The sequence below is a fragment of the Malania oleifera genome, chromosome 5 (genome assembly GCF_029873635.1).
Source record: "Malania oleifera isolate guangnan ecotype guangnan chromosome 5, ASM2987363v1, whole genome shotgun sequence".
Classification (NCBI taxonomy): domain Eukaryota; kingdom Viridiplantae; phylum Streptophyta; class Magnoliopsida; order Santalales; family Ximeniaceae; genus Malania; species Malania oleifera.
This window is the reverse complement of record NC_080421.1, coordinates 16,975,178-17,002,209: the sequence shown is the minus strand read 5'-3', so window position 1 is coordinate 17,002,209 and position 27,032 is coordinate 16,975,178. Positions and strand designations below refer to the sequence as shown.

General features: G+C 36.8%; 1 protein-coding gene across 2 annotated transcripts in view; it reads left to right on the top strand.

The window, feature by feature from the left end:
- LOC131156544 (probable receptor-like protein kinase At1g49730) overlaps positions 1 to 25,233 on the top strand; it is a 57,813-nt gene extending 32,580 nt beyond the window's left edge. For both annotated transcript variants that reach the window (XM_058110315.1, XM_058110316.1), the window contains exons 3-9: positions 19,451 to 19,741; positions 19,876 to 20,134; positions 20,686 to 20,738; positions 23,387 to 23,454; positions 23,586 to 23,675; positions 24,033 to 24,117; positions 24,201 to 25,233. In XM_058110315.1, coding sequence (XP_057966298.1) covers positions 19,451 to 19,741; positions 19,876 to 20,134; positions 20,686 to 20,738; positions 23,387 to 23,454; positions 23,586 to 23,675; positions 24,033 to 24,117; positions 24,201 to 24,745 — 1,391 coding nt within the window. In that variant the 3' untranslated portion in view covers positions 24,746 to 25,233. The remainder of the gene's footprint in view (positions 1 to 19,450; positions 19,742 to 19,875; positions 20,135 to 20,685; positions 20,739 to 23,386; positions 23,455 to 23,585; positions 23,676 to 24,032; positions 24,118 to 24,200) is intronic.
- Positions 25,234 to 27,032: the final 1,799 nt, after the last annotated feature.

Genomic DNA, 27,032 nt, shown 5'->3' with positions numbered 1-27,032 from the left:
TCTACTGAAACCATCTAGAAGATGATCACTGCACGAGCACCTCAACAAGGGGGTGCGGGCACTCCCACAAGAGGGTGCGGTCGCCTAGAGACTAGGGCGAGGACACAGTGTTGCACCACCAGAGTAGCTGACACTTAGTTGCCCCCACATGTTTGGAGGAGATTATTTGTTGGGCCACACATGTGGTTGCAATAAATGAGAAGATTGTATCTCCATAATTAAGGATTTGCAGCTTGCAAATCTTGGCTCAATAAATGGGTTGTGTATTGTAGAGAAATAAGACACAAGAGTAATCGGTGGTGTAAGCAAGTGAGCTGTGTGTTGTAAACTGTGATTAAGAGGTAGAGAGGTTGAGCTGAGAGTTGAGTTTGAGTGTATTACTTCTCCTCCACTGTATTTCCTATTGATATAGTGAAACTCTCTCTCTCCTGAAGACGTAGGCCGATTTTGGTTGAACCACGTAACTCTGGTGTTCCTTGTGATTACTTGCTTGTGTTTGTGTTCTGGATCATCCCCAATCCCTAACAATTTCTATATCATCCAGAGAATATTTTTAATTATTGTATTATTCCCTTCACAATTCTTACTTTTCATATTTTATGATGTCAAAGTTAGTAAAAGTGGTTGTGAATGGATTTTATGAATACAAGGTTAATACTATGGGACTGACCTTGGCAAGGCGAGACCAAAGCTCTCACAGGAACTTTAGGTGGCTGATAAGTTGTTATCTTCGTTATTGCTCTTTATTTTTTTTGTTGGACCAGCTCTTCTTTCTATTGCATGTTTTTGAATTTTTTTTGTTTGCTGGGGGTTTGTTGATGGCGATTAGATTGGACCAATGTATTCTTATGGTGTGGTAGTTACAATTCGAGTCTTGACCTCTTTCATTTTGAAATGTGGTGAGCATTGCTTTGCAGATTTGGAGAAGTGTGCTTCTGTATGGTTTTGAAGGGAAGCAAGAGATTTCTATTGAGCTAGAAGCAATTAAGTCTAAAAACTAATTTCTTTTTGGAGATTGGCTTACAGAGGACAATATTGATAGGCAATAGAAGAGAGAGAAGAAAATCGGGGATATGGAAGGGAGATAATGCCCTTGATGTGGAATATTTTTAAATAGACAAATGCTATTTATTTTAACCATGTCGCTGAGATGAGTTATGGACAAGTCTTTGCTCTCTATAAGACGTTTTGTGCCAGACTGCTGGTGTAGAACTGGTGCGATAGACTTTGGATGCTGTTTCCTTGGCTACAAAATCCCAACCAACTACTTAGGCCCACACAAGGTTCAGTAGTCAGAGTAGTCCACCTTTTCTAGCCCAAATACTCTCAACACTACATATTTATAGAATGTACGTTAGATTCAATGAAAATGTGAAAGAGATATGTCCTTTTTTCATACATATAGTTTTCTTCTTATATAAAAGGTAGCTAGAAAGATCAAAGACTAGCTCATGTATATAGACACTTACATTAGTTACAAGTAAAGGCAATGGCTTCTTGATGGTATAATAAAGAAGTCAATGACCACTTGAAGTAATGGCTAGAAAATGGCGCAAAAAAAAAAAAAAGGAAAAAATTTTGAAAAAAGTAATGGGTATCTCATTTCAAAACTTAATTTATATCACCACAATCCTCCTCTTAGTTTAAGAAATAATTAAAAATATATTGTGTTAATGTATCATAGTAGGCAGCTATTAGAATACAATGTTATTTCAGTAGTTATGTGGTTTGGGCGAGGACATTTTTTGTCTTTCTGCCTTTTTATCATTTATATATAAGAGGTAGACCTAGAGCTACATATACTCAAATTGCTGCCTGATTTTTTCCTCTTCTTTTCCTCTCCTCTTCTCCTCAGCTTCTCTTTCTCTTATTCTCCCCCCTATCTCTAATGTACAACATGGTATGTGAGTGTTGATCTTCTCTAGTTCTTATTATCTTTGTTGATTTTGGCTTTTATCTTTACTTAAACTGTTCCCAAATCTTTAATCCTGTTTGGCTTGAGAATTGTTTAGGGACACTCTTCCTCTCGTTTAGGCTGTGCGGATCCTTGGTAGGATGCTGGGTGTGTTCGTGGTGGTTTGCTGATCTGAAGTCAATTGTAGTCTGTTTCTGGTACACTGCTACTGCTGTTCCACAGTTCCACAAGCTGGCTGCCCCATGATGATGTTGCTTGTGTTTGTGATTGATTGCTTCCAATCTTGTCTCAGTTGCTGCGTGGTTTTGAATGGTGTTTAATGAATTCTTTTTCCTTTCTTGCGTGCACTTGCTTCTAGTTGTCGCTGGGCATAATGCATATACCTGCTGCTAGGTTGTTTATTAAGTTCTTGCAGTGCTTTGTTGTCGTTTGCCCTATTATTTGCAGTCAAGCAATTCCTCCTAGGATATTATAACTTTAGTTATGTGGTCATAGATGCCTCTTGTAATTCTGAAGTGATGTAAGTTCTAAAGTGTTGTTCTGTGCTAGCATGTGCTGCCAGATTGCACATTGTTGCTGTGTTATTCATTCCCTATGCTGATGTGCTCTGGTGGCAGTATAGATGGCGTCTTTTTAGAGAGTTTCAACTCATAATGTTTACTTGCTGATCACAACCATCAAATTGGTTGGGTCATCCAACTACCTGGTATGGTATGAGGGAGTACGTGTATATATCAACACAAAAGGGAAATCTGAATTTTTCCGCCTTCTACTGTCTTCAAATTGCAAGGATTATGAAGATCAGATGAAAGACAATGACATATTTCTTATGTGGTTGTGGAATAGCATGGAAACATGAATTGTTGTGAACGTGCTGTTTCATAGAACAGTTGAGGCCATACGGGATGATTCTTGTGAAAGCTTTTGACAAGATAAAATCGAGGTCGTGTTTTTGGCCTTGAGAAGTTTTTCAAAAATGACCAAGAAGGAAGGTCCATTGGTGAATATTATAGACTCTGAAGGGTATATGAGAGGAACTAAACATCTATCAACGAGTTTGTTCTGATGTTGAGATGGCAATGAGCCAAGTTCTTGGCTGCCAAGTTTTTGCCTTAGTTGAGTCTTGACTCTTGAGCTTCAACCCTTTTGCAAGCAGATTTGCGCTGGTGGATCCATACCATCCATGAATGGAACATATGCTAGAATCCAGCAGATCACCAAAATAGCTCTCAATCTTCTTCTTAAGCTTTTTCTTGTGATAGTTCAGCCGTGGTTAGCATTGCCCCTAACCGTGGAAGGGGAAGTGTTGGAGGACGAATACAAGGTTTGGATGGTGGTTATGGCAGAGGTAGTGTATTAGGGTGAAGAGTTCACCGTGGCAATTTTTGTAAATGTATACATTGTAGCAAGGACAATCATATTGATAATTGTTGTTGGAATCTCCATAAGAAACCAAATTTGTCCAATAAGTCTTTTGCTGAAGGTGATTCTATTTGTTGACACTTCAAATGCACCCAGCCACTCCACTAGGGAGTTGAGCACATCATCTATAGTGTCTCAAAAGCAGTCTCACAACATTCTTGCTTGCAAGGTTCAACAACTCCAAACTTAGTTTTCTGCATCTATTGCTACTATGGCCCATTCAAGTATAGGCAAAGATTCTTGCCTTCATCCTTCTACACTGGTTTGTTAGTTATAGTGCCTCCTCCCATATAATAGGAACTCCTAATTTTTCAGCTCTTGAAACCCATATAACATGTAGTCTCAATTTTTGGTTGTCGTAATATTTTTTCATTTATTTTTGTTCGTCTTTCCTCTATGTTATAGGTGCCTAGATTTCCTTTGAACCTCTTTTCAGTTTGTCAATTAGCTAAACCCCGTAACTTTTATGTGACCTTTCCTTTTCATTCAGCATCTTAAGACAAAGAAGAGGATTGGTGGAGGGCTTAAGAAGGATGGCAGTGGTAGTGGATTCTGTTAATGGTTATTTAGCATTATTAGTATGTGTTCCTTTTATGTTGGTAAGCGTGAGTCAGTAAGGGTATTATGGTCATTGGTGTGCACTTGACAAATATTATATAAATAGAGGGGGAGACCTATCGCTGTGATTAGGTCTTCCATTTTACCCAGTTATTCAACATGGCATTAGAGCAAGATTCGACCTAAACCCTAATTGTATAACTGCCGCCAAACCAAATCTTAAACATTGTAATCCCATGCAAACCTGCTGCTGTAGAAGGATCATCAGCATCACCAAAGACCAGAAGCAGGTTTAAGAGTTGCTGAAAAACACTGCAGTTGCTGGAAAAATCCTGGATGCTGCTATCCTCTTCAAAACCTCAAGAAATACTTCATATTTTGCAAAACCAACCACATAACAAGCCACGGAACATGTTGATCTGCTAGCCTGCAAAATTTGACAACCAGAGGAGCCACCATGCGCTGGCTGAAGCCTATAGCTCCAACTTCACGTGCCTGCGCATGAGAGTGTATTGAGCAGCCTTTTTGCTCTGATTTCCTCCCGAATGTTTTGAATCCTCCCCCACGACATTATATGAAGTTGTTTCTCATGTTTTTTGTCCGAAGATCTCACCTTTTTTTAGTTTCTCATGTGTAGCATTCTGGGAATGATTGTTTGTTAATATGCTCGAAATTGTTTGTGAATGTTTATTGAGTTCATTGGGGCCTGAAAGAGCGGTGCTTGTTGTGTTTGTGATTCATTCATTGTGTGCTTGTGGGTTGCTCGGGTTGTTGTAGGTTGTGCATTTTGGGACGGAGTCCCCAAACCCCAAAAGTGTGTTTCTCTTGTCAGTCACTTGTTCGGGTGAGCAATGTACTATAACTGTTTCAGAGGAAGAGTATTCAAGGTTTTTGCAGTATCAGACATCCCAGCAAGCTTCTCATCATGTTACATCTTTTGCTGAAAAGGGCCATCCTGTAGTTTGTATGTCATTTGATATCTCTCCCCTAGTCCTTGGGTTATCGACTCTGTTGCTAATAAGGACTTAAATTTTGATTTTGATGGTCTCAATTTATAGAAATTTTGATTTCAATTTAAAGAAATTACTCAAATTTTTATTAAATGATGGAAATTTACAATGAAACTTTGGAAAATTTTTAGTATGTAGGGTACTAGGGCTTATAAACTACATAGTGCGAATCAAGCTAGGAAATGAAAAACATTTAGATCAATATAAAATTTTTGAGTTATTCATTTGATGATTTAAGCTAACAAAGTTATTATTTTAAATAAGTACATTGTCAATAATTATCATACATTTTAATGATTTAATACCGCATAATGTTTCTTGGAGGCTCAAATCATCTCTCCTATCCTTATCATTGGGAATTTGAGATGACATATATTGTTTACAATAATGACTCCACGTAAACTTTGTACATGTGTTGTTCATACTCCTCTATGGTCATATGATTCATGGTAATTTTTGCTCCACCAAAAGATCTTCTTGTACTATTATTAAGATTTCCAAATCAATTAGGATTTCTAATTAATGTGTTAGGATTCCCAATCAATTAGGATTTCTATTTAATGTTATGATTCCCGAATCAATAAAATTTATATTTAATGTGTTAGGATTCCCAAATCAATTGGGATTTCTATATAATGTTATGATTCCAAAATCAATTAGGATTTCTATTTAATGTGTTAGAATTTCCAAATGAATGAGGATTGAGTCCATTAAGGGCTTGGATTGGGATTTTTTACATGCCTAATAGGGTAGGGTTCCTTACCCTATATATATCTGTGTAACCCTATGGAGTTTTTTCATTCGAGCAATAACATAATGGACCAAATGTGTGAAATATTCACATCCTCTCCAACTGGAAGATGAGGGTATACAAAGAGAAATGCATGTAGTTGACAGGCAATAGAGTCACAAAAAGGGAAAAAAGAGGATGCATCAAATAGAAGAGGAGACCTTTTCCCGTTGTTTGGAATTTGTGAATGTAGGAACAGAGCATGGCCTAGTAGTTATAGTGGTTATGAGTCTACTGAGGATAGTTTTTACAATCATCATATGGCCAATCATTTCCATAGGCATATGCGCAATTACAACAATATGAAATTGGCAACAACATACCTATGGTATGGACAAACATGCCAAGAAAATGGGTATGCAACTGTAGGGTAATCCTATGGACATACACAACAAATAAAACTTGCAAGAAGACATCATGGTACAAGAAGATCTTTTGGTCGAGTAGAAACTACCATGAATCAAATGACTATGGAGGAGTATGAATAGTGCACATACACTTAATATTTAGGAAATTATATGACATGGAGTGATTATTGTGAACAATATATGTCATCTCAATCCTAATGATAGGGTTAGGTGAGATGGTTATGGGCCACCCAGAAACTCCATGTGGTATTAAATCATTAAATGTATGATAATTATTGACAATTTACTTATTTAAAATAATAAATTTGTTAGCTTAAATCATCAAATGAATAACTCAAGAACTTTATGATTATCTGAATGTTCTTCACTTCGTAGCTTGTTTCATGAATGTAGTTTATATACCCTATATACCAAAAACTTGTCATATATGCATTTTTTATGTATTATTAAGCACAATCATCTATTTTAATATTTTTCGTGGTTTCATTGTAAATTTCCTTCATTTACTATAAATTTCCTTAATTTATTTAAATTGAAATCAAAATTGAAATTTTTGTAGATTGAGACCATGAAAATTTCCGTTGAAATCGAAATTTTAAGTCCTTGGTCGGACTATTAGTCTGCTGCAAGCTACAACTTTGCAATAGCAACGTTCATTCCCATTGTGAGTGGGTTTTTCCCACATTGTTTGCTCGACTGATGGGGGAACCCTCTCTCCTTTATTAAAACTTGCTAGGCCACTATGACACACATCCACGTGGGCTTAACCAAGCTTATGTGTACGACAGGAGTTTGAGAGCCTTTCAACTGTTGATCTTTGAACAATGATGATTCTTGTTGAATAGCAGTTTAACATTTTAAATTTGGTAAATTGATAAGTTGACTAAACCAAATCAACATATTTACATGTTTATTTTGTAGATGAACGGTTGGCTTGTGGTTCGGGATTGATTTGTAAAAATTGAAAACTGTTTAGTTCGGTTCGGTCATCAGTTTCAGCGAAAACCGAACCAATTACACCCCTATTAGTTACCCACATTTTGTCTTTTATGGATGATTTTTTGTATGACTTGGATTTGGATACACCTTTTAAAAATTGGTTTGAATTTCTTAATGTATTTAGTCAATTCTATTGAGAAATAAAAATCAGTTTGGCATTATAATTCAATTTTTTTGATGTAATAATGCACTTGAATTTGTTCAAAACAAGCTTCAATTTTATTGCTTGGCCTAAGGGATTATTCATCAAACATCATGTGTACTTTATATGGAGTAGTTGAATGTAGAAATAGATTTTTACTTGACATAGCATGGTCTCTACTATTTCAAATGCATGTTCCTAAAATCATTTGGACTGGTGCTCTTTGCACAACTTGTTTTATGCTTAACAGGATGCCCCCTCATGTTCTAGGGTGACAAATTCCCTTTTCTATCATGTACCTGAAAACATCCATGTTCTTTGTTGTGCCTTGTGTCTTTGGCACGCATGTTTTGTTCATATTCCTCGTACTGGTCAAGACAAGTTCTCTCCTCGTGTTATTTAACGTGTTTTTGTTAGGTAATTAAGAATTGGGAAGGATATAGATTTTATGATCCCCACACTTCTAGGAAATATATTAGGGTAGATGTTACCTTTTTAAAGGGCACGTCTTATTTTTCTAGTTTCTTGTCCTCGGTGAATATATATTGAGCCCTTCAATGATTTCTAGTTCCCTCTTATGTGTTAATCCTCCTGTACCCTTATCCCCATGGAAAAATCTTCTGTTTTTTTTCTGAATCCATCATTTACCAACCCAGATAAATTATTGAGGGTTTATGAATGACGGAGTAGGCAAAGACATCACTATTGCCAGTCAACCACATTTTTTTCCCTTTATTGTTTCAAATTTTGGTTCTAGAGATCCATCCTAGCATGAATTGGTTTTGCCTTCTTTCAAATTTTATTTATGTTTTTCCTACTTTTATGTAGGTACTCAATCATGTACTTTGTAGTCCTTAGTTTCTTGTCCTATTGCTTGTGTTGCTTTGTTTTTATCCCTTTCTTCAAATGTTGAAGTGCATGCTATGCTTGGGTGAAAGCATCCAACTGATATATAAATGGATGCCTTGACCACTCGACGGAAATTGTACGTAGTGGATCTTCCTTGTAGTTAGGAGTTTGTTATGTGCCATTGGGTCTACACTAGCAAATATCTTTTGGATGATTCTATTGAATGGTTAAAGGCTTGATTATTTGCCAAGGGGACGTCCTCTCATGTTGACTAAATTTTTTGTTTTGTGTATTGATCTCGGTGACAGATAATTTTAGTTGGCCCTTCTATAGATGGGAAGAACACCTTCTTGTACACAAAGATTTGCAAGAAGGGGTATACATGAGGAAACCTCCTGGTTTTGTTGCTTACGAGGAGGATGTTTAGGTATGTAGGTTTCATAAGGCCATTTATGGTCTCAAGCAATCTCCTCAATTGGTTTGACAAATTTTGTATAGTTTTGGTTTTATCTGGTGCTACTCTGATCATTTTCTTTGTCCACAAAAAGGAGAAATACATGGTGCTTCCAGTTGTTTATGTTGATAGTATCACCATCACTAATAGTGGCAAGAACAGGATTGCAAAACCCCCAGGGTGTGGTTCAGGTGGTAGTGCGGGCTGCGGGAGTGCCTCTCACGAGGTCAGGTGTTCAAACCCTCCCGGGCTCGTTTTCGCCTCTGGACTCCTGAATTTACCCTCCCTTTGGAGTTGTGGGGTCAACTTCAAGGGGCACAGGATTAGTCATATGGACCGTAAAACGGATGCGTGGATACCTGGTGCGTAATCCAAAAAAAAAAAAAAAAAGAACAGGATTGCAAATGTCAAGCAATAACTTCAAGAAAATTCAAATCAAGGACTTGACACTTTGTGCTACTTCCTTGATAATGAAATTGTATGATGTAAGAAAGGGTTGAATCTCTCTTAACAAAAATATACCTTGGACTTGCGAAGATAAGGATGGTATATTGGGAGCTAAACTAGTTGATACTCTCCATAGATCTCAACATGAAGTTGTCTAGGAATGTTGGACTGGACTTTGAAGACAAGCGTCGATATAGGGAGTGGGTTGACAAGTTGATCTACTTGATTGTCGCTAGCCTTGACATATCCTTCATTATGAGGCTCGTGAATCAATTTATGAAAAATCCCAAACAGCCACATTGGGGATGCTAGTTATAGACTTATTTAGTATTTCAAAGGATCTACTAGTAGAGATTTGGTAACAAATGGAATTGAAACTTTAAGATCATGGCATACTTTGATGCAAATTGGGCTGGCTCGCTTATGGTTGAAGGCCTATAATTGGATACTCTACATTTTTGGGAGGTGATCTTGTTACATGGTGTGGCAAGAATCAAAGATCTAATGTTGAAACTAGAGGCTGGGTGTGCTACCTTGTGCGGAGGATATGGAGGAGTTGTGAAGAGCATACATTGAGGGAAGCTGGGAGGTGTATCCCTCAAGGATTACGGGATGAATAGCCTCCTACCCTGGGGCAGCAACAAGAGAATGAGGAGAGCTCCTCTTCTTGCTAGAAGGCTTCCCCACTTCTTCTTTAGTTGAGCAAGGTGGCAAAGGTTGTTAAAGTCCACTAGGTCTTGCACCTTGAAATCAGTAGTAAGAATTACTATTTAGTACATATGCACAAATGATAATATATGTATACCATGTAAACGCAAGAGACCTTTGATTATAGGGCTAAGTCCGTAAGGGGTGAGGTTAGATTTGTTGTGCCGGGCACCCCACTTGTGCCAAACACCAATACTACAACTAATGCTATTGAATATATAGGAAACTAAAGCAATGCAGAAACTAATAATAAAACCAGTAAAAAGAACAAGACAAGAAATTAATGAGGTTCGATATAGAATTACCTATGTCCTCGGGCACCGACGATCAATCCACTACTTCTTAACAAAGTATAACTTTGAGGTGTGTTTTACAAATGGAGAGTTGAGCTCTTTATATAGCTTCAACCTCAAGTCCAAAAAAACACTTCTCACCAATATACTTTGTCAAGAAGTAGTGGATTGATCGTCGGCGCTTGAGGACGTAGGTAATTCTATACCGAATCTCGTTAATTTCCTGTCTTGTTCTTTTTACTGTTTTTATTATTAGTTTCTACATTACTTTAGTTTCTTATATATTCAATAACATTAGTTGTAGTATTGGTGTTTGACACAAGTGGGGTGTCAGGCACAACAATTGGTATTAGAGCCGACGGTTCATCACTCTGGGTGTGGGAGTGTGTGACTGAGGTCAATAAGGATCATCTAAACTACCAAGATGGATCCAAATAGGGTCAAGACGTGGGAGGTAGGATTGGCTTGGAAGCCCACTTGGAATACAATCCGAGACACGTAAGACGCAGTGGTAAGGCCCACTTGAGCAAACTGTTGGAGAATTAAACCCATAAGGGAGAAGATGACTTCCGTTCAAGGGGGAGTAGTTGTAACTCACAAGTGAGGGGGAGATTGTTGAGAATTCTTCTTGTGAGTTTGTCCCATATTGGAAAAAGTGAGTAGATGATCGGTACTTATATACATGGTTGAACCCAAGACCCAATAGGCTTAAGCTTTTGGATCGAGTTGATGCTCACCCATGTGTAGCAAGTACACTTATGGACTCTTCCGGTGTTAACAAGTGGTATAAGAGTTAGGTTGAATAGTGTCGATACGGAGGTGTTCCTCTGTTAGGATCCTTGATTCTACGTTTGATGCCTAAGAAAGACCTTGTCTAAGCGAGTGCTCAGAGACCATTGCGTCTCAGTTGCTCCCTGGAGGTCAGTCTGGTCAAAGTGGAATTTCATAGGATAAAACAGAGTAGACACAGTTCTTACGTACTATTTATCCTAGGCCTTTTGCTTTGTTGGTTGCTATTGAATATATAGAAGATGGTAGAAACTAGTGCAGCAATAGAAGAAACTTTGTCCACACGAATTCCAACCCCTTCGGCTTCGACACCATTGTCAAAGACGATAGCTAATGCTCGGTTTGAGGTGGAGAAATTTGATGGTACCAATAATTTTGGTATGTGGCAATGTGAGGTGATGGACATCCTGTATCAGGAAGAGTTAGATATTGCTTTGGATGATAAGCCAGTGGATATGGGTGACAGAGATTGGGAAAAGATCAATCGTCAGGCATGTGGTACGATTCGTTTGTGTATCGCTAAAAATCAGAAATATTGTGTTATGAGGGAGACATCTGCAAAGAAATTGTGGAAGATATTGGAAGATACATTTATGACCAAGAGTCTGGAAAATCGGCTCTATTTGAAAAAGAAATTGTTTCTCTTCCAGTATCAACCAGGTATTTCGATTAATGACCACATAAATGTTTTCAATTAAATTTTGGCTGATTTGTTAAATTTGGATAAAAATGTGAAAGATGAGGATAAAACCATATTTTTATTGAATTCTCTCCCTGAAGATTATGACCATCTGACCACCACTTTATTGTATGGGAAAGATAAAATTACTTTTGATGTTGTTTATACTGCATTGATTAAAACTGAATGTAGAAAGATGGATCAGAGGGTCCATAAGGAAACAGTAGAAGCACTAACAATAAGGGGACGTTCTCAGAGTCGTACGCTTGGAAGGAGGAGTAAATCTTATGAGAGGAGTAAATCTCGTGGGAGACGTGCTAAAGATGAATGTGGCTTTTGTGATGAGAAAGGACATTGGAAGAAAGATTGCCCTAAATTATAGTAAAAGAGTAAGGGCAAAACACATTCTAATGCCAATATAGCCAATGATGATGGAAGTGAGTCAGATTTTTCTCTTGTTGGAACATGTTCGTTACATTATTTTGGTGAGTGGATTTTGGATTCTGGTTGTTCCTATCACGTGTCCCAATAGGAATAGTTTTTTAATTTTGAAGAATTAGATAGTGGGGTTGTTTTTATGGGAAATGATAATAACTGTAAAACAACTAGAATAGGATCAATACAGTTGAAATGTCAAGATGGAACTATTAAAACCTTGACTGATGTTAGGTATGTTCCAAGTCTAAAGAAAAATATGATTTCATTGGGTGTCTTGGAATCTAAAGGGTTCACTATCACTTTGAAAGATGGAACCTTAAAGATTAAATCAGGTGCGCTGGTGGTGATGAAGGGAATAAGGAAAAATAACTTATATTATTTACAAAGTAGTACAGTTATTGGCTTAACAGCTGTTGTTTCTGAAAAAAATGTAGGTTCAAATACAACCAGGTTATGGCATATGCGATTGGCACATGCAGGAGAAAAATCTTTGCAACAATTAATTAAGCGGTTTGTTGAAGGGTGCAAAGGTGTGCAAACTTGAATTTTGTGAGCATTGCATTTTAGGAAAACAGACGGCACTGCAATCCATCAGACTAAGGTATTTTAGACTACATCCATACAGATGTATGGGGGCCCACAAAAACGACTTCATTGGGCGGTATGCATTATTTTGTCACTTTTGTTGATGATTTTTTCGGAAGAGTTTGGGTGTATTCTATGAAGAATAAAAATGAAGTGTTTGATATTTTTCTTAAGTAAAAAAAATTAGTTGAAACTCAAACTGGCAGAAAGATTAAACGGCTCAGATTAGATAATGGTGGTGAATACAAGAGTGATCCATTTATGAAAGTTTGTCAGGATGAAGGTATTACTCGACACTTCACAGTTAGAGATACAACACAACAGAATGGCAGAGCGCATAAATCGGCCTTTGCTGGAGAAAGTTTGATGTATGTTGTCTAATGCTGTGTTAGACAAAAGGTTTTGGGCTGAAGCTGTTAGATATGTGTGTCATCTCATCAACCATCTACCATCATCTGCAATAGGGGGAAAAGACCCTATGAGGTATGGTCTGGAAAGTCTGCTGGTGATTATGATTCTTTACATGTATTTGGTACTATAGCTTATTATCATGTTAAAGAATCTAAGTTGGATCCAAGAGCCAAGAAAGAAATATTCTTGGGGATAAGTGCAGGAGTCAAATGATATCGTCTTTGGTGTCTAGAGACAAAAAAAAAAAAAAAAAAATGATTTTAAGCAGGGATGTGACTTTTGATGAACTTGCGATGATGAAGAAAACAATACGCAAGGAGTCATGAGTTCAAGAGAAGACCAGTGGTACTCAACAACAGGTGGGGGTTGAGACAATTTTGGGAAACCCAGTGAGAAATGAGACTACACAAGGTAACTCTCCAGTTACAGTGGGGAATAGTGTACAAGAAGAGGAGATTTAAATTCGAGAATCTTCACAGCAACAAGAATCAATTGTTTCTCAGAGGTCAAGACGAGAAATTCGAAAACCTTACTGATATGGTGGCCTATGTACTTCCAGTTGTGGATGATAATGTTCCTTATACTTTCAAAGAAGCAATGAGGAACTCTAAATCAGACAAGTGGTATCAGAGTCGACGGTTCATAACTCTGGGTGTGGGAGTGTGTGACCGAGGCCAATAAGGATCATCTAAGCTGCCAAGATGGATCCAAATAGGGTCAAGACATGGGAGGTAGGATTGGCTTGGAAGCCCACTTGGAATACAATGCGAGACACGTAAGACGCGGTGGTAAGGCCCACTTGAGCAAATTGTTGGAGAATTAGTCCCATGAGGGAAAAGATGGCTTCCGTTCATGGGGGAGCAGGTGGAACTTACAAGTGAGGGGGAGATTGTTGAGAATTCCTCTTGTGAGTTTGTCCCACATTAGAAAAAGTGAGTAGATGATGGGTGCTTATATACATGGTTGAGCCCAAGACCCTACAGGCTTAAGCTTTTGGGTCAAGTTGATGCTCACCCATATATATCAAGCATACCTATGGACTCCTCCGGTGTTAACAAGATTCATGGATAAGTTCTTGGTATTGGATAACTCCTTGGTGTATTGCTAAGAATTGCAGTTCATTGAGTACCTAAGTCTCTGCTAACTCAAAGAAGGGGTAAGCTTCCTTTTGCTAAGCTACAAAAATATGAGAAGTTAGATGAATTTTCCATGATGGAAGGACGAGGAAAATAAGAAGGTGATTAGTCACTTTGCAGGGGGGAGATCATATCAAGGGATTGTTGAGACCTAGAGTGCCGAAAGCAAGAAATATTTGCTCTTCCACCCATGTATAAAAGTACCACCACCTAGTCTCATTGTGATGCCTCCTCAATTGAAATCATGCCTTGAAAATGCTATGGAATGGTTGATGGCCACGTCACAAGAGGAGTGACATAAAGCAAACTAGGGTCAACCATGAGTTGTGATCCAACTGCCCCAAGCAAAGGTAGGACATTCAACTAGAAAGAGTGGAGTGGGAGGCATAGTTTGCTTGAAGAAGTCCTGATATAGGAATGTCTTTCACTTGAGAGGACGAGGAGCGAAGTCATTGGGATTAGGCAGGCACATGTTAATTGAAGGAAGGGTGTGGTAGGTCTGTAGGTGGATCACAAGTGTCTCAGGTCTTGGGTTAGAAAGAGGGAGTAGAGGTGTGGGATTCAACCTGAGGTGAGCTTAAAGGGTCAAGAGCCTAGACTAAAGGAAGGTCATAGGAAAATGGATCAAACTAATGTTAAATCGGAGGAGTCCATAGGTGTGCTTGACACACATGGGTGAGCACCAACTTGACCCAAAAGCTTAAGCCTATTGGGTCTTGAGTCCAATCATGTATATAAGCACCCATCATCCACTCACTTTTTACAATGTGGGACAAACTCTCAAGTGGAATTCTCAACAATCTCCCCCTCACTTGCGAGTTTCAACTACACCCCCTTGAACGGAAGCTCCACTAATTCTCTAACAGTTTGCTCAAGTGGGCCTTACCACTGTGTCTTACGTGTCTTGGATAGTATTCTAAGTGGGTCTTTAAACCAATCCTACCTTCCACGTCTTGACCCTATTTGGATCCATCTTGGCAGCTTAGATGATCCTTCTTAGCCTCGGTGACACACTCCCACTCTCAGAGTTATGAATCGTCGGCTTTGATACCAATTGTTGTGTCGGGCACCCCACTTGTGCCAAACACCAATACTACAACTAATGCTATTGAATATATAAAAAATAAAGCAATACAAAAACTAATAATAAAAGACAATAAAAAGAACAAGACAAGAATTTAACGAGGTTCGGTACAAAATTACCTACGTTCTCGGGCGCCGACGATCAATTCACTACTTCCAAAAAAATTACAACTTGGACAAATTTCAAATTACCAATAGTAATAAGAAATACCCTAGAGTACAAATACTATTTGTAACTCTTTTAGATTTTGGTGTGATTTACAAATTGAGTGAGGAGCTCTTTATATAGCTTCAACCTCAAGTCCAAAAAACATTTCCCACCAATGTGGGACAAACAAAAAAACTTAAAAAAAACTTTCCCACCAATTTGGGATAAACAAAAAATTAACAAATCTTCACCTTGACGATAAATTCAACAAATTTTTCAGTCACCAACATTCTCTGAAGTTCCACATCATCGGTGCCTTCCAAAAATATTCAGACTTGCAGGATATTGATCAAGTCCAAACAATGTTTGAACTTGATTGTTGTCATAATCTTGGTCAACATATCTGCAGGATTTTCAGCTGTAGCAATTTTTTGAAAAAGTATCTTGCCTCCATCAATAATATTTCACATAAAATGAAACCGAAAGTCGATGTGCTTTGTTCGTGTATGGTAGACTTGGTTCTTTGCCAAATAAATAGCACTCTGGCTATCACAGAACACAACAATGTACTTCTGAACAACTCCCAAATTTTCAAGTAAATCCTGCAACCAAATAGCTTCCTTAATAGCCTCTGAAGTTGCCATGTACTCTGCTTCTGTTGTAGACAAGGCAATGGTAGACTGTAAGGTAGACCTCCACCTCATTAGACCATTAGCAAATAATGTAAAAACATATCCAATAATTGATCGACATTTATCCAGATCACCTGCAAAATTAGAATCCACATATCTAACAACACGTTGATCAATGGTATTATTTTTCTCAAATACTATACCAACATCAATCGTATTCATAATATATCTCAAATCCATTTCATAGCTTGCCAATGTCCTCTACCCGGATCATGCATATACCTGCTCACCATACTAACAACTTATGAAAAATCAGGTCTAGTACAAACCATTGCATACATCAGACTACCAACAACACTTGTATAAGGAACCTGTGACATATACTTACGTTCCTCATCTAATTTAGGAGATAAAGCTGTACTAAGTTTGAAATGAGGAGCAAAAGGAGTGCTTATTGGTTTTGACTGCTCTGATACCAATTGTTGTTCCGGGCACCCCACTTGTGCCAAACACCAATACTACAATTAATGCTATTGAATAAATAAAAGCTTAAGCCTATTAAGCACCCATCAAAGACTCACTTTTTCCAATGTGGGACAAACTTCACAAGTGAAATTCTCAACAATCTCCCCCTCACCAAGGTCTTAAATTTCGATTTCGACTCAAATTTCGAAGCTCCAAAAGTACGGAAATTTTGACAAAAATTTCGATTTCAATGTCAATTTCAATTTCGATTTGAAAAAATAACGGAAACGAGTAGTAGAACATGGAATTATTTTATGAAGTCTTAGAAATTATTAATAGACATAATAATGTAAGTTTTAGGACTAATATATTACGAGTAAATACATCTATGATGTGTATAAGGTGGATAAGTTGTAATATAATATGTGCGTCAATTATAAATGTAAGATAATGTACATTAAACCTATTTAGTGAATCAGTTAATACAAATGAAATTCATAAATCATTTAAATATTATTTATTATACAAATAATGATAATTTTGAAATGAGTGGTTAAATAAAATGTTGTTGTAAGTTTACTTTTTCATATAATTTCAAAAGCACTTGTTATAATCATTTGTTTCAATAAAAATAAATTAAAAGAGAAATTTCATTTCACTACTAAATCCCTCATTTGAATTCCAAGGAAATTTCATTACATAGTTCAAATTTCGACAAGTTTCACTAAAATTTCGAGATTTCGATAAAATTTGGATGTTTTGTTGAGATTTTGACAGAAATTATGCAAGACAGAAATCGACTGCCATTTCAATTTCGAGGGTGATGGAAATCGAAAATTTTGACCGAAATTTCGACAATTTCGTGGAAATTTAAGACCATGCCCCTCACTTGTGAGTTCAAACTGCTCCCCCTTGAACGGAAGCCATCTTCTCCCTCATGGGACAAATTCTCCAATAGTTTGCTAACAAGTGGTATCAGAGCCAACGGTTCATAACTCTGGGTGTGGGAGTGTGTGGCCGAGACTAAGAAGGATCATCTAAGCTGCCAAGATGGATTCAAATTGGGTCAAGACGTGGGAGGTAGGATTGGTTTGGAGGTGCCATTTGGAATAGAATTTGAGACATGTAAGATGACCCACTTGAGCAAACTGTTGGAGAATTTGTCCCATGAGGGAGAAGATGACTTCCGTTCAAGGGGGAACAGTTTGAACTCACAAGTGAGGGGGAGATTGTTGAGAATTTCACTTGTGAAGTTTGTCCCACATTGGAAAAAGTGAGTATTTGATGGGTACTTATATACATGGTGTAGCCCAAGACCCAATAGGCTTAAGCTTTTGGGTCAAGTTGGTGCTCACCCACCCATATGTATCAAGCACACCTAGGGACTTCTCCGGTTATAACAAAAAGTTCCCCTACAAAAGTTCTTAATCGAATTATTGTGCTACCCTGTCTTTCTGTCTCTCTCTCTCTTTCCCTTTTTTCCTAGGGCTCTACTATTTGGTCATTTGTCACAAAAAAAATTATGTGATCTTCTTCCTGTTTTTTTCACTTGACTACTTCAACTTTCACAAGAATTTCCAAGTTCAACCAATTAAAGTATAGGGAAAATATTTTACCATCACATGCTTACTGATTTTTCATGACCATGCTTGGATAGATGAACCACATGCATCATAGTAGCTTGTAGGGGTAGGAAGGAAAACTGAAAAACCAATCTGAAAGTAAAACCAAACCAAGCTAAAAAAAATTGATTAACCTATTGTTTTGGTTTGGTTTCAAATCAATTAGCTATTAACCAAACACTTTGCCAAGTGAATCGAACTGATATCTTATAAATATTTTTTAATATCTAGTATACAAATGGTAAGGATTTAATATCCTTGAATCTATCAAAAGAAATGGTCCATGATTGCATAAATTGACGGAAAAGGATTCAGATAGCCGAGCCCACTTAGTGGGACTAAGGCTTGGTTTTGTTGTTGTTGTTGTAGTATACAAATGGATGCTTTATATATATTAGAAAATACTAGATTTTAATATTGTAAAATTGTGTTTTTAAAAAAAAAAATATACACAACTTTTAGCATGAAAAATATTTATTTTAAAACTAATTGGTTTGGTTGGTTTAATCATTTAATAATGGCCCAAATTGTTCGTTAACAAAGTTTAGGGAAATTGTTGGTTTTAGTTCAGTCTTTGGTGGACTAAACATCCGGTTTGGTTAGTTTTTTGGGTAAATAGGCCTTAAAATTTTTGTTTGTGTGGTTCAGTTAATGGAACCACATGGCCCCCGTAATGGCTTCTTATCCAAACCAATTGAACAACAATTGAGATAAATCTCCACATCAAATGATGTGTTCCGTTGAAGCAGATCCCAGCAACCTACATACTTGAACAACACGTTCTAGAATCGTTTCACCGTGGGAAATCACATCATATATGTATAGTCAAAATAAGAGTAGGCTATTGATTTATGTTTCTCTTCCTTTGCACCCAACATTTTGATTAGCCTTTGGTGTGGACTCATGGTTACTCTTATTTAAAATAAGAGTAGGCTGTTCTTGGGCTTTACATCAATCAAAATTGCATTATTGTTTCTACTCACAAATTTCTTATTTGCTATGAATAATACTATACTTTTTTATTTTTGATATGTCGCTCTTTTGGTTTTGAACTTCTCAACTTGACGTGTTATATGGACTTAAAATTATGTGAGATGCATCATATAATTCTTATGGTTTCTTTATTGATTTATGTTTTGCTTCCTTTGCACCGAACATTTTAATTAGCCCGTGATGTGGACTCATTATTCTTATTTAAAACAAGAGTAGGCTGTTCTTGGGCTATACGCCAATCAAAATTGCATTATTGTTTCTACTCACAATTTTTTTACTAGCTATGAATAACACTAAAATACTTTTTTATTTTCAATGTCACTTTTTTGTTCTGAACTTCTCTCAATTTGATGTGTTATATTAACTTACAAATTATGTGGGATTCATCATATATTCGTTATGATTTCTTTCGTTATAGTTTCTTGTCACTAGATTTTACCTTCAATATAATGTACATGATTGTCAGTGTTATTCTATTTTACCATTTTAACCTTGTTGCAAATGGTGGCACTAGTTTCACGGTCACCCCCATCTTCAGTTACAGCTGAGGCATCTCCAAGTCCATTGAATGCTGCCAGCCCAAGTGATCTCATGGTTGGCATAAACCAAAATAAAGACCACCGTTCCTACCACCTCACATTAATTCCAGGCATTGGAATTGCAGTTGCAACAGTAGCCCTCCTGATGCTGGTTGTCCTAGTAATTCTTATTCACAGGAAAAGCAAGGAGCTAAAAAATTCTAATACCAATATGCCCTCTTCAAAAGCCTTCCCAACTAGTCAGCCTCCACGAAAATTTCAGGAAGGTAGTGTTCTGCTTTCCCTCTGGTTTCTTTCTTGATGCTGGCATATATGGAACTATTTTTATTCTGTCTAGATATTTTGTTTGTATATTTATTTTTTTTTGGGGTGGTGGTGTGCTGTTTAAAACTTTATGCAGGTTCATCTACCTTTCGAAAATTCAGCTACAAGGAAACAAAGAAGGCAACGGAAAATTTCAACACCATCATTGGACAGGGAGGATTTGGAACTGTATATAAAGCTCAGTTCAGTGATGGTTTTGTTGCAGCTGTAAAGTGGATGGATAAAGTTTTGGGCCAGGGTGAGGATGAGTTTTGCAGAGAGATAGAGCTTCTTGCAAGACTTCATCATCGCCATCTTGTTGCTTTAAGAGGCTTTTGCATTGAAAAACATGAGCGGTAATTCATATGTTTGCCTGTGTATCTAAATTTACATGTTCTGGTTTGCATGTGTATCTATGTCTGCATGTGTTCTGCGAAAATCATGTGTTTTCATGAGAGTTAATTCCATAATTACCAGAAAATGCTAACACCCTAGCGTACCATGTATTGGTACAGACGTTCCCAAACATGGTACATTTTCGTTCTAGAATGCTAAATCTATCGATCCAAAGTTCAGTGTCTTTCACATAAAATAACATTGAATCATCACATATTAAGTATATCTATCATTATTAATCTATTCTGCTATAGAAAATCTCTTCTGCATTTAGAAACACCTGAGTCTCTCCAAAATTTACATGTGACATTACACTTTTTTCACCAAAATACGTTTTCAAGCACGCCCCTAACATTCCACATTTTAGAGCATGTCCCGTACTGTGATCCTGTTCCTGTTCCATGTACCAGAACATTCCACGTTCTAAGTAACATTGGTAATTCATATGTTTGCATGCATACCTAAATGGATGTGCTGGAAAAATCAAGGGCATTTTCTTGTTTCATGGCAGGTTTCTGATATATGAGTATATGGAAAATGGAAGCTTAAAGGACCATCTTCATTGTAAGTTTTCCCATGTCTTCAGTTTGCTTCTCATGGGTGGGGTGGCAATCTTTTTATGGATATGTCTTGCTTTTGCTTTGTGTTAGGAAATTTAATAAAATAAAGACAATATAACGTAAAAACAAATAAAAATGCAAATATAAACACGATTCACAAATATGTTGAGGCATGGATATCTCCCTCTCTTTAAGGCAATTCAAGCCCCCTGCAGTTTTTGGCTTAGCCCACGAACCAATGCTGCTGACTTCCCAAGACTTGTCTCCCCCAGGATACAATAGCTCAATTTGAATCGTATGACTCTCTCCAATTTTGCACAACTGGAGGAGTCCAAACCTCCACAAAAAAACACCTTTCTTTGCATGTCAAACTCTCTAGACTTGAAAGAAGGATGACATGATGAGAATAATGTGAAGAGATTTGTGTGTAGTTCTAATGCCTTAAGGGTCTATTTAAAGGCACAAAATGACCTTTCATTCTCCATGCACTTAATAAATAAGATGTATATATATATATATATATATATATATATATATTAAATGGGTACATACCTAAATTTAAGATACACTCACATAAATAATTTTATGAATTTTTGATATACATGAATGAATAACCTAATTAAATGTAGATACATAACACATTCCAAGATACATACTCTTTTCCAAGATAATAAATAAAATAATAATATTAAAATACACTAACAATTCCCCCCTCATTTTAATATTATGCATGTACCATGCATGTTGAGAGTCTAACAATCAAAGATGAATAATTATGCATAATGAAGGTGTGCTCTGCATTGAACCTTCACTTAGTGAACAATAACCTTTACTCCAGAGTCAGTAGTGGTCTCAAACTTGAACTATGACTGTTTAAGTGAAATAAAGTATTACTGCTCACACATAATCATTTAGGTGTTGACATGAGCTTTAACAGCTAGCACGTTTCAGCCTTGTATCAATCCTAGTTTCATGAGCATATTTGAGAATAAGCCCAATTCTTATAGAGAGTGGCCCCACTCTTATGCTCACATAGGTGAAATCTGTCAAGGGTGCTCCTGTAACTCCAACATCCCACTCATAAGAGATACATATTATCATTAAGAGTTTTAAAAACTCAACCTCCTCTGTTACAGGATAAATGCACTTACACCATAGGGATGAGTTTAAAAATAATAATGCATTTCTTACGACCACCATATGATTCGTTCTTCCCATTGAACCCAATTTCAGGATCTCTGGTCCTTGGGTTGGTATCCTTATATGTGGTTTATGATTTTACGGGCTTTAATCCCATCCCCCTCGATGTATTCCAGACCCTATCCTTGGTTCAAATTCTTTTGATTAGGTTCCTCTATTCATTTTGTGAGGTCTACTATTATTCTTCATATTTCTTCTCTTAGGTTTTAATTTAGGGTTTTTAGGAAAAAGACCTTTGGGCAAAGTATTATGTTCAGAACCAATTAAATTACCTTTGTGGTATTACTGTTATTGGTATTACCACCTTCTTGCATAATTGCATCTTGCCCTCTTGCCTCCTCGATATCATACTTATTATGTAAAGCCTTCCAGATTTTATTTATACTCATTTTTTACGTATTGTTCCAATTTTTTTTGTGATCAACCAACTCATCTTCTTTCATTTTTCGGTATCGGTTTTTTTTTGGGATCCTTCTCAGTGAGAACATGAGCAACATTGACAAGGCTAAGGTAAAAAGTACCTTGCCTTTCCATCTCTTGAAGTGGGCTTTTTTAAACCGAAAAGGCTTGTTGAGATCTCCAACATTTTCATTCGGTTTCTCAGCTGTAGGCTCTACATTTTGATTCTCCTTAAAATTTTTAGGAAATTTAATAAAATAAAAATAATATAACATAAACACAAATAAAAATACAAATATAAACACGATTCACAATAGGTTGAGGCACGGATATCTCGCTCTTTTTAAGGAGATTCACGTCCTCTACGGTTTTTAGCTTAGCCCACAAATCGGTGCAGCAGAACTCCTCAAGACTTGTCTCCCCTAGGAATCTAGGATACAACAGCCCGATTTGAATCGTATGACTCTCCAATTCTGCACAAATGGAGGAGTCCAAAGCTCCACAAAAAAAAACCTTTCTTTGCTTGTCAAACTCTCTAGACTTGAAAGAAGGATGACATGATGAGAATGATGTGAAGAGATTGGTGTACAGTACCAATGCCTTAAGGGTATATTTATAGGCACAAAATTACCTTTCATTCTCCATGCACTTAATAAATAAAATGTATATATATTAAATAGGTACACACCTAATTTTAAGATACACTCACATAAATAATCTTATGAATTTATGAAATACATGAATGAATAACCTAATTAAATATAGATACATAACCCATTCCAAGATACATACTTTTTTCCAAGATAATAAATAAAATAATAATATTAAAATACGCTAACACTTTGTATGCTAGCAATTTGTATTTGTCCTTGTTCTTTTGTTGGGTCACTAATGACATGTGTTTGTGTGGCCGAAATCTTCTAACAAATCAAACTTATGTTTTTGATTCACTTTTAACACTTGTTTCTTGCATTTGAGAAACTATGGAAAAGAGCTATGTTATGAATTGAGTTCTTTCTAAGAACGCTTTCTTGCTTCGTTTGTATTGTGCAGCTCCAGGTAGAACTCCTATGAGTTGGCAGACTAGAATCCAAATAGCTATTGATGTGGCAAATGCTTTGGTATTTTGCTTAAAATGCCTAATTCTAGACCAATTGGTCCAGTTTCAACTTTCAGCTTTTTTTTTAGATTTGTTGACATTCAAATGGTTATCTAGTGGATAAATTACCCTAGTCTACTTTTCTACTTGCAGGAGTACCTCCATTTCTATTGTGATCCTCCTCTATGCCACAGGGACATTAAGTCCAGCAATATTTTACTGGATGGGACTTTTGTGGCAAAGGTAGTGTCCCCAGTTGGATGCAAATGTACTTGTTTGAACTCAACTTTGATGCTGTTAGAATGACTCTTTTTTTACATTAATTGCTAAATAGTACCAATTACCAACGCTGCTTGTTGCTATGTCATCAAAACATTTTGTTCTGGGAACAGATGGTCTTTAAAATGCTTGCAATAGCCTTCTTGAGTTTGATTTTCAATTCTATGCTATTCAACTGAATTTTTGGGAGGACAATGCATTTTTGTTCTAACTCAATTTTAAAGAGTTACTTTCCTCAATCCAAAAAATTTGGCATTGCACATGCATCCAGTAATGATGCTATGCATTATTGAAATAATTTCTCCCTCTCTTGACTTCCAGCTTGCTGATTTTGGCCTTGCACATGCTTCAAAATATGGTTCCATTTGCTTTGAACCTGTAAACACTGATATCCGGGGAACACCAGGTCAGAGTAGAAAAAATTTGACAGCTTATAGATGAATTTGCTGTATTTGTGCTGAAGCAGCCTAAATGTTTGATGGCTTCCAGGTTATATGGATCCTGAGTATGTGGTCACTCAAGAGCTCACTGAAAAAAGTGACGTGTACAGTTATGGGGTGCTGCTGTTGGAGCTAGTTACTGCAAGACGAGTTATACAGGACAGCAAGAATTTGATAGAATGGTCCCAAATTTTCATGGCATCAGAATCAAGGCTACCTGAGCTAGTGGATCCAAGCATCAGAGACTCTTTTGACATAGATCAGCTTCAAACAGTGGTGACAATTGTGAGATGGTGCACCCAGAAGGAAGGGCGGGCAAGGCCTTCAATTAAACAGGTCCTCAGGCTTTTGTACGAGAGTTCAGACCCGATGCATAGTGGGTTTGTACATGCAGTGGAAGACGAAGAGTACGAGGGGGCTGAAGGGAGGGGGAGGACCAGCAAGGGAAAAACACAAAGGAGTGAGGTAATTTTTCATAGTGGGGAGGGTAGATGCCTTGCTTCTTCTTCAAGCACTTCTAGGTCACATTGTAGTAGAAGCTTTTTACTTGAAACTGGATCTCCACAGTCTCCTCGTGGTACTCTTTTTGTTTGATCTCCTCCTACTGTATTCTGTGGTTGGCAAATTGTTAATCTGCTTGAGGCACTGATGCTTTTTGTTGAGTTTTGTACAACTAAGTACTGGCAACTGACAAGTGCCTGATTGGATAGTTTTGCTCAACTGAGGCAGTTGCAAAGTTTTGGGCTGTGGCTATTGGACAAGCCATTCTTGAGGAGCATGAGATTGCATACTTCAGAGTTTGATGAGTATGCAAGGTTTTCCATCTCTACATATTGAAAGTTTTTGTTATATAGAGCACATCAAAGCCTCTGGAAATATTACCAGCCATCTTAAAAGGATAAAATAGATTTTGTGACAGTGGTAATGCTATTCCATTTTGTTTGGTTAGATTTTGAGAGAAATGAATCATTCTTACTTGGTTAGTGTAATTGATATTAGACTACATTCATTATGAAACTGTAAGAATTTTGTCAGCAATGCCACCAAAAAATTCAATGATGAGGTTGATTTTCTTTCATTTATCAATGATGTAACTATGCTTGACATTTAAATTCCTCGAATGTCTTATCATGGAAGTTTGTAATGACGACTGTTTCCTTCTTTTGGTTGCCTTCTCTGTTTGTATTCCGTAGAAATTCCTGTTTGTATTTTGTATAAACTGCAAATTTTCATTCAGAAACTGTTAACAGAATGAACAACCGGGACGATCTACATCAGCAGTCAAGCTTGCAAAATATTTGGGTGTGCTCAGTGCTGTCATGACACATCATCACCATCCATTTGATGGCTCGTCTCTTTTTTGTAGCAGAATCACTAAGTAGATGGCGATCATAAACTTCAGGATATATTTGGATCAAGAATTTTATTTGAAAAAAAAAAAGGACAATAAGGACATAGTTCATTTTCCATCATATCTCTCTATATTAAGTACTATTAAAAATTAAACTTTTTTATCTAATATAAATAGAAATTAAGAAAAATCAAATGCTAATTATGTATGATATTAAAATTTTGTTAATTAATTTGTTATGTATTTCATTTTTTTTTTCTCACTTTTCTTGATAATTAAATATAAAAAAGCGAATTCTTTCACATTTTTCTTTGTTTCCCTAATATTTTTTCAAGTTCCAAATGTACTGCTTTCGAATTATGCTCAACTTTCTTCTTCTTTGCAGTCGGAGCTGGTACACTGCAGCTGCTATGCCCTCTTCACACTACTGATCGCATGATTCAAATTTTCTGCTGCGCTCAATTTTCTGCTTCTTCCTTTCCCTCCACCTGTGATTTGAGTATGGTAGCATATACCAACTTTCCATGCGAACTGGTGCATTCAAATGATTCGACTAAAATCTAACTTGTAAGGAATATTTATGAATGAAATGTAACGAAATGGAATGGAGAGAATTAAATCTTTATAATTTTACATATTTATTACATAATTTCTCTTCTCATCCCATTCCAGGTGAGTGTCTCAAAATGAGTAACTATGAGAAGAGAGTGAATGACCATCTCAAGCACGTTCATGTCTCAAGAAAAAACAAAAATATTATCTGCCCTATATTGTGTGGGACATCCTACTTGTGTCAAACACTAATATTACAACTAATACTATTGAATATATAAAAAACTAAAGTAATGCAGAAACGAATAATAAAAGACAGTAAAAAGAACAAGACAAGAATTTAACGAGGTTCGGTACAGAATTACTTACGGCCTCGGGCACCGACGATCAATCCACTACTTGACAAAGTACAACTTTGAGGTGTGTTTTATAAATGGAGAGTTGAGCTCCTTATATAACTTAAATCTCAAGTCCAAAAAACACTTCTCACAAATGTGGGACAAACAAAGAAAAAATTCAAAATAATTTTTTCTACCACTGTGAATCTATTCTACCAATATGGGACAAAAAATAACAAATCTCCACTTTGACGATAAATTCAACAAAATTTTCAGTCATCAAAATTTTCTGCAATTCCACATCATCGGCCCCTTCCAAAAATATTCAGACTTGTAGGATATTGATCAAGTCCAAACAACGTTTGAACTTGATTATTGTCACAATCTTGGTCAACATATATGCGAGATTTTCAATTGTAGTAATCTTCTTAAGAAGTATCTTGCCTTCATCAATAATATCCTGCATAAAATGAAACCGAACGTCGATGTGCTTCGTTCGTGCATGATAGACTTGGTTTTTTGCCAAATGAATATCACTCTAGCTATCACAGAACACAACAATGTGTTTCTGAACAACTCCCAAATTTTTAAGTAAATTCTGCAACCAAATAACTTCCTTAACAGCCTTTGAAGTTGCCAT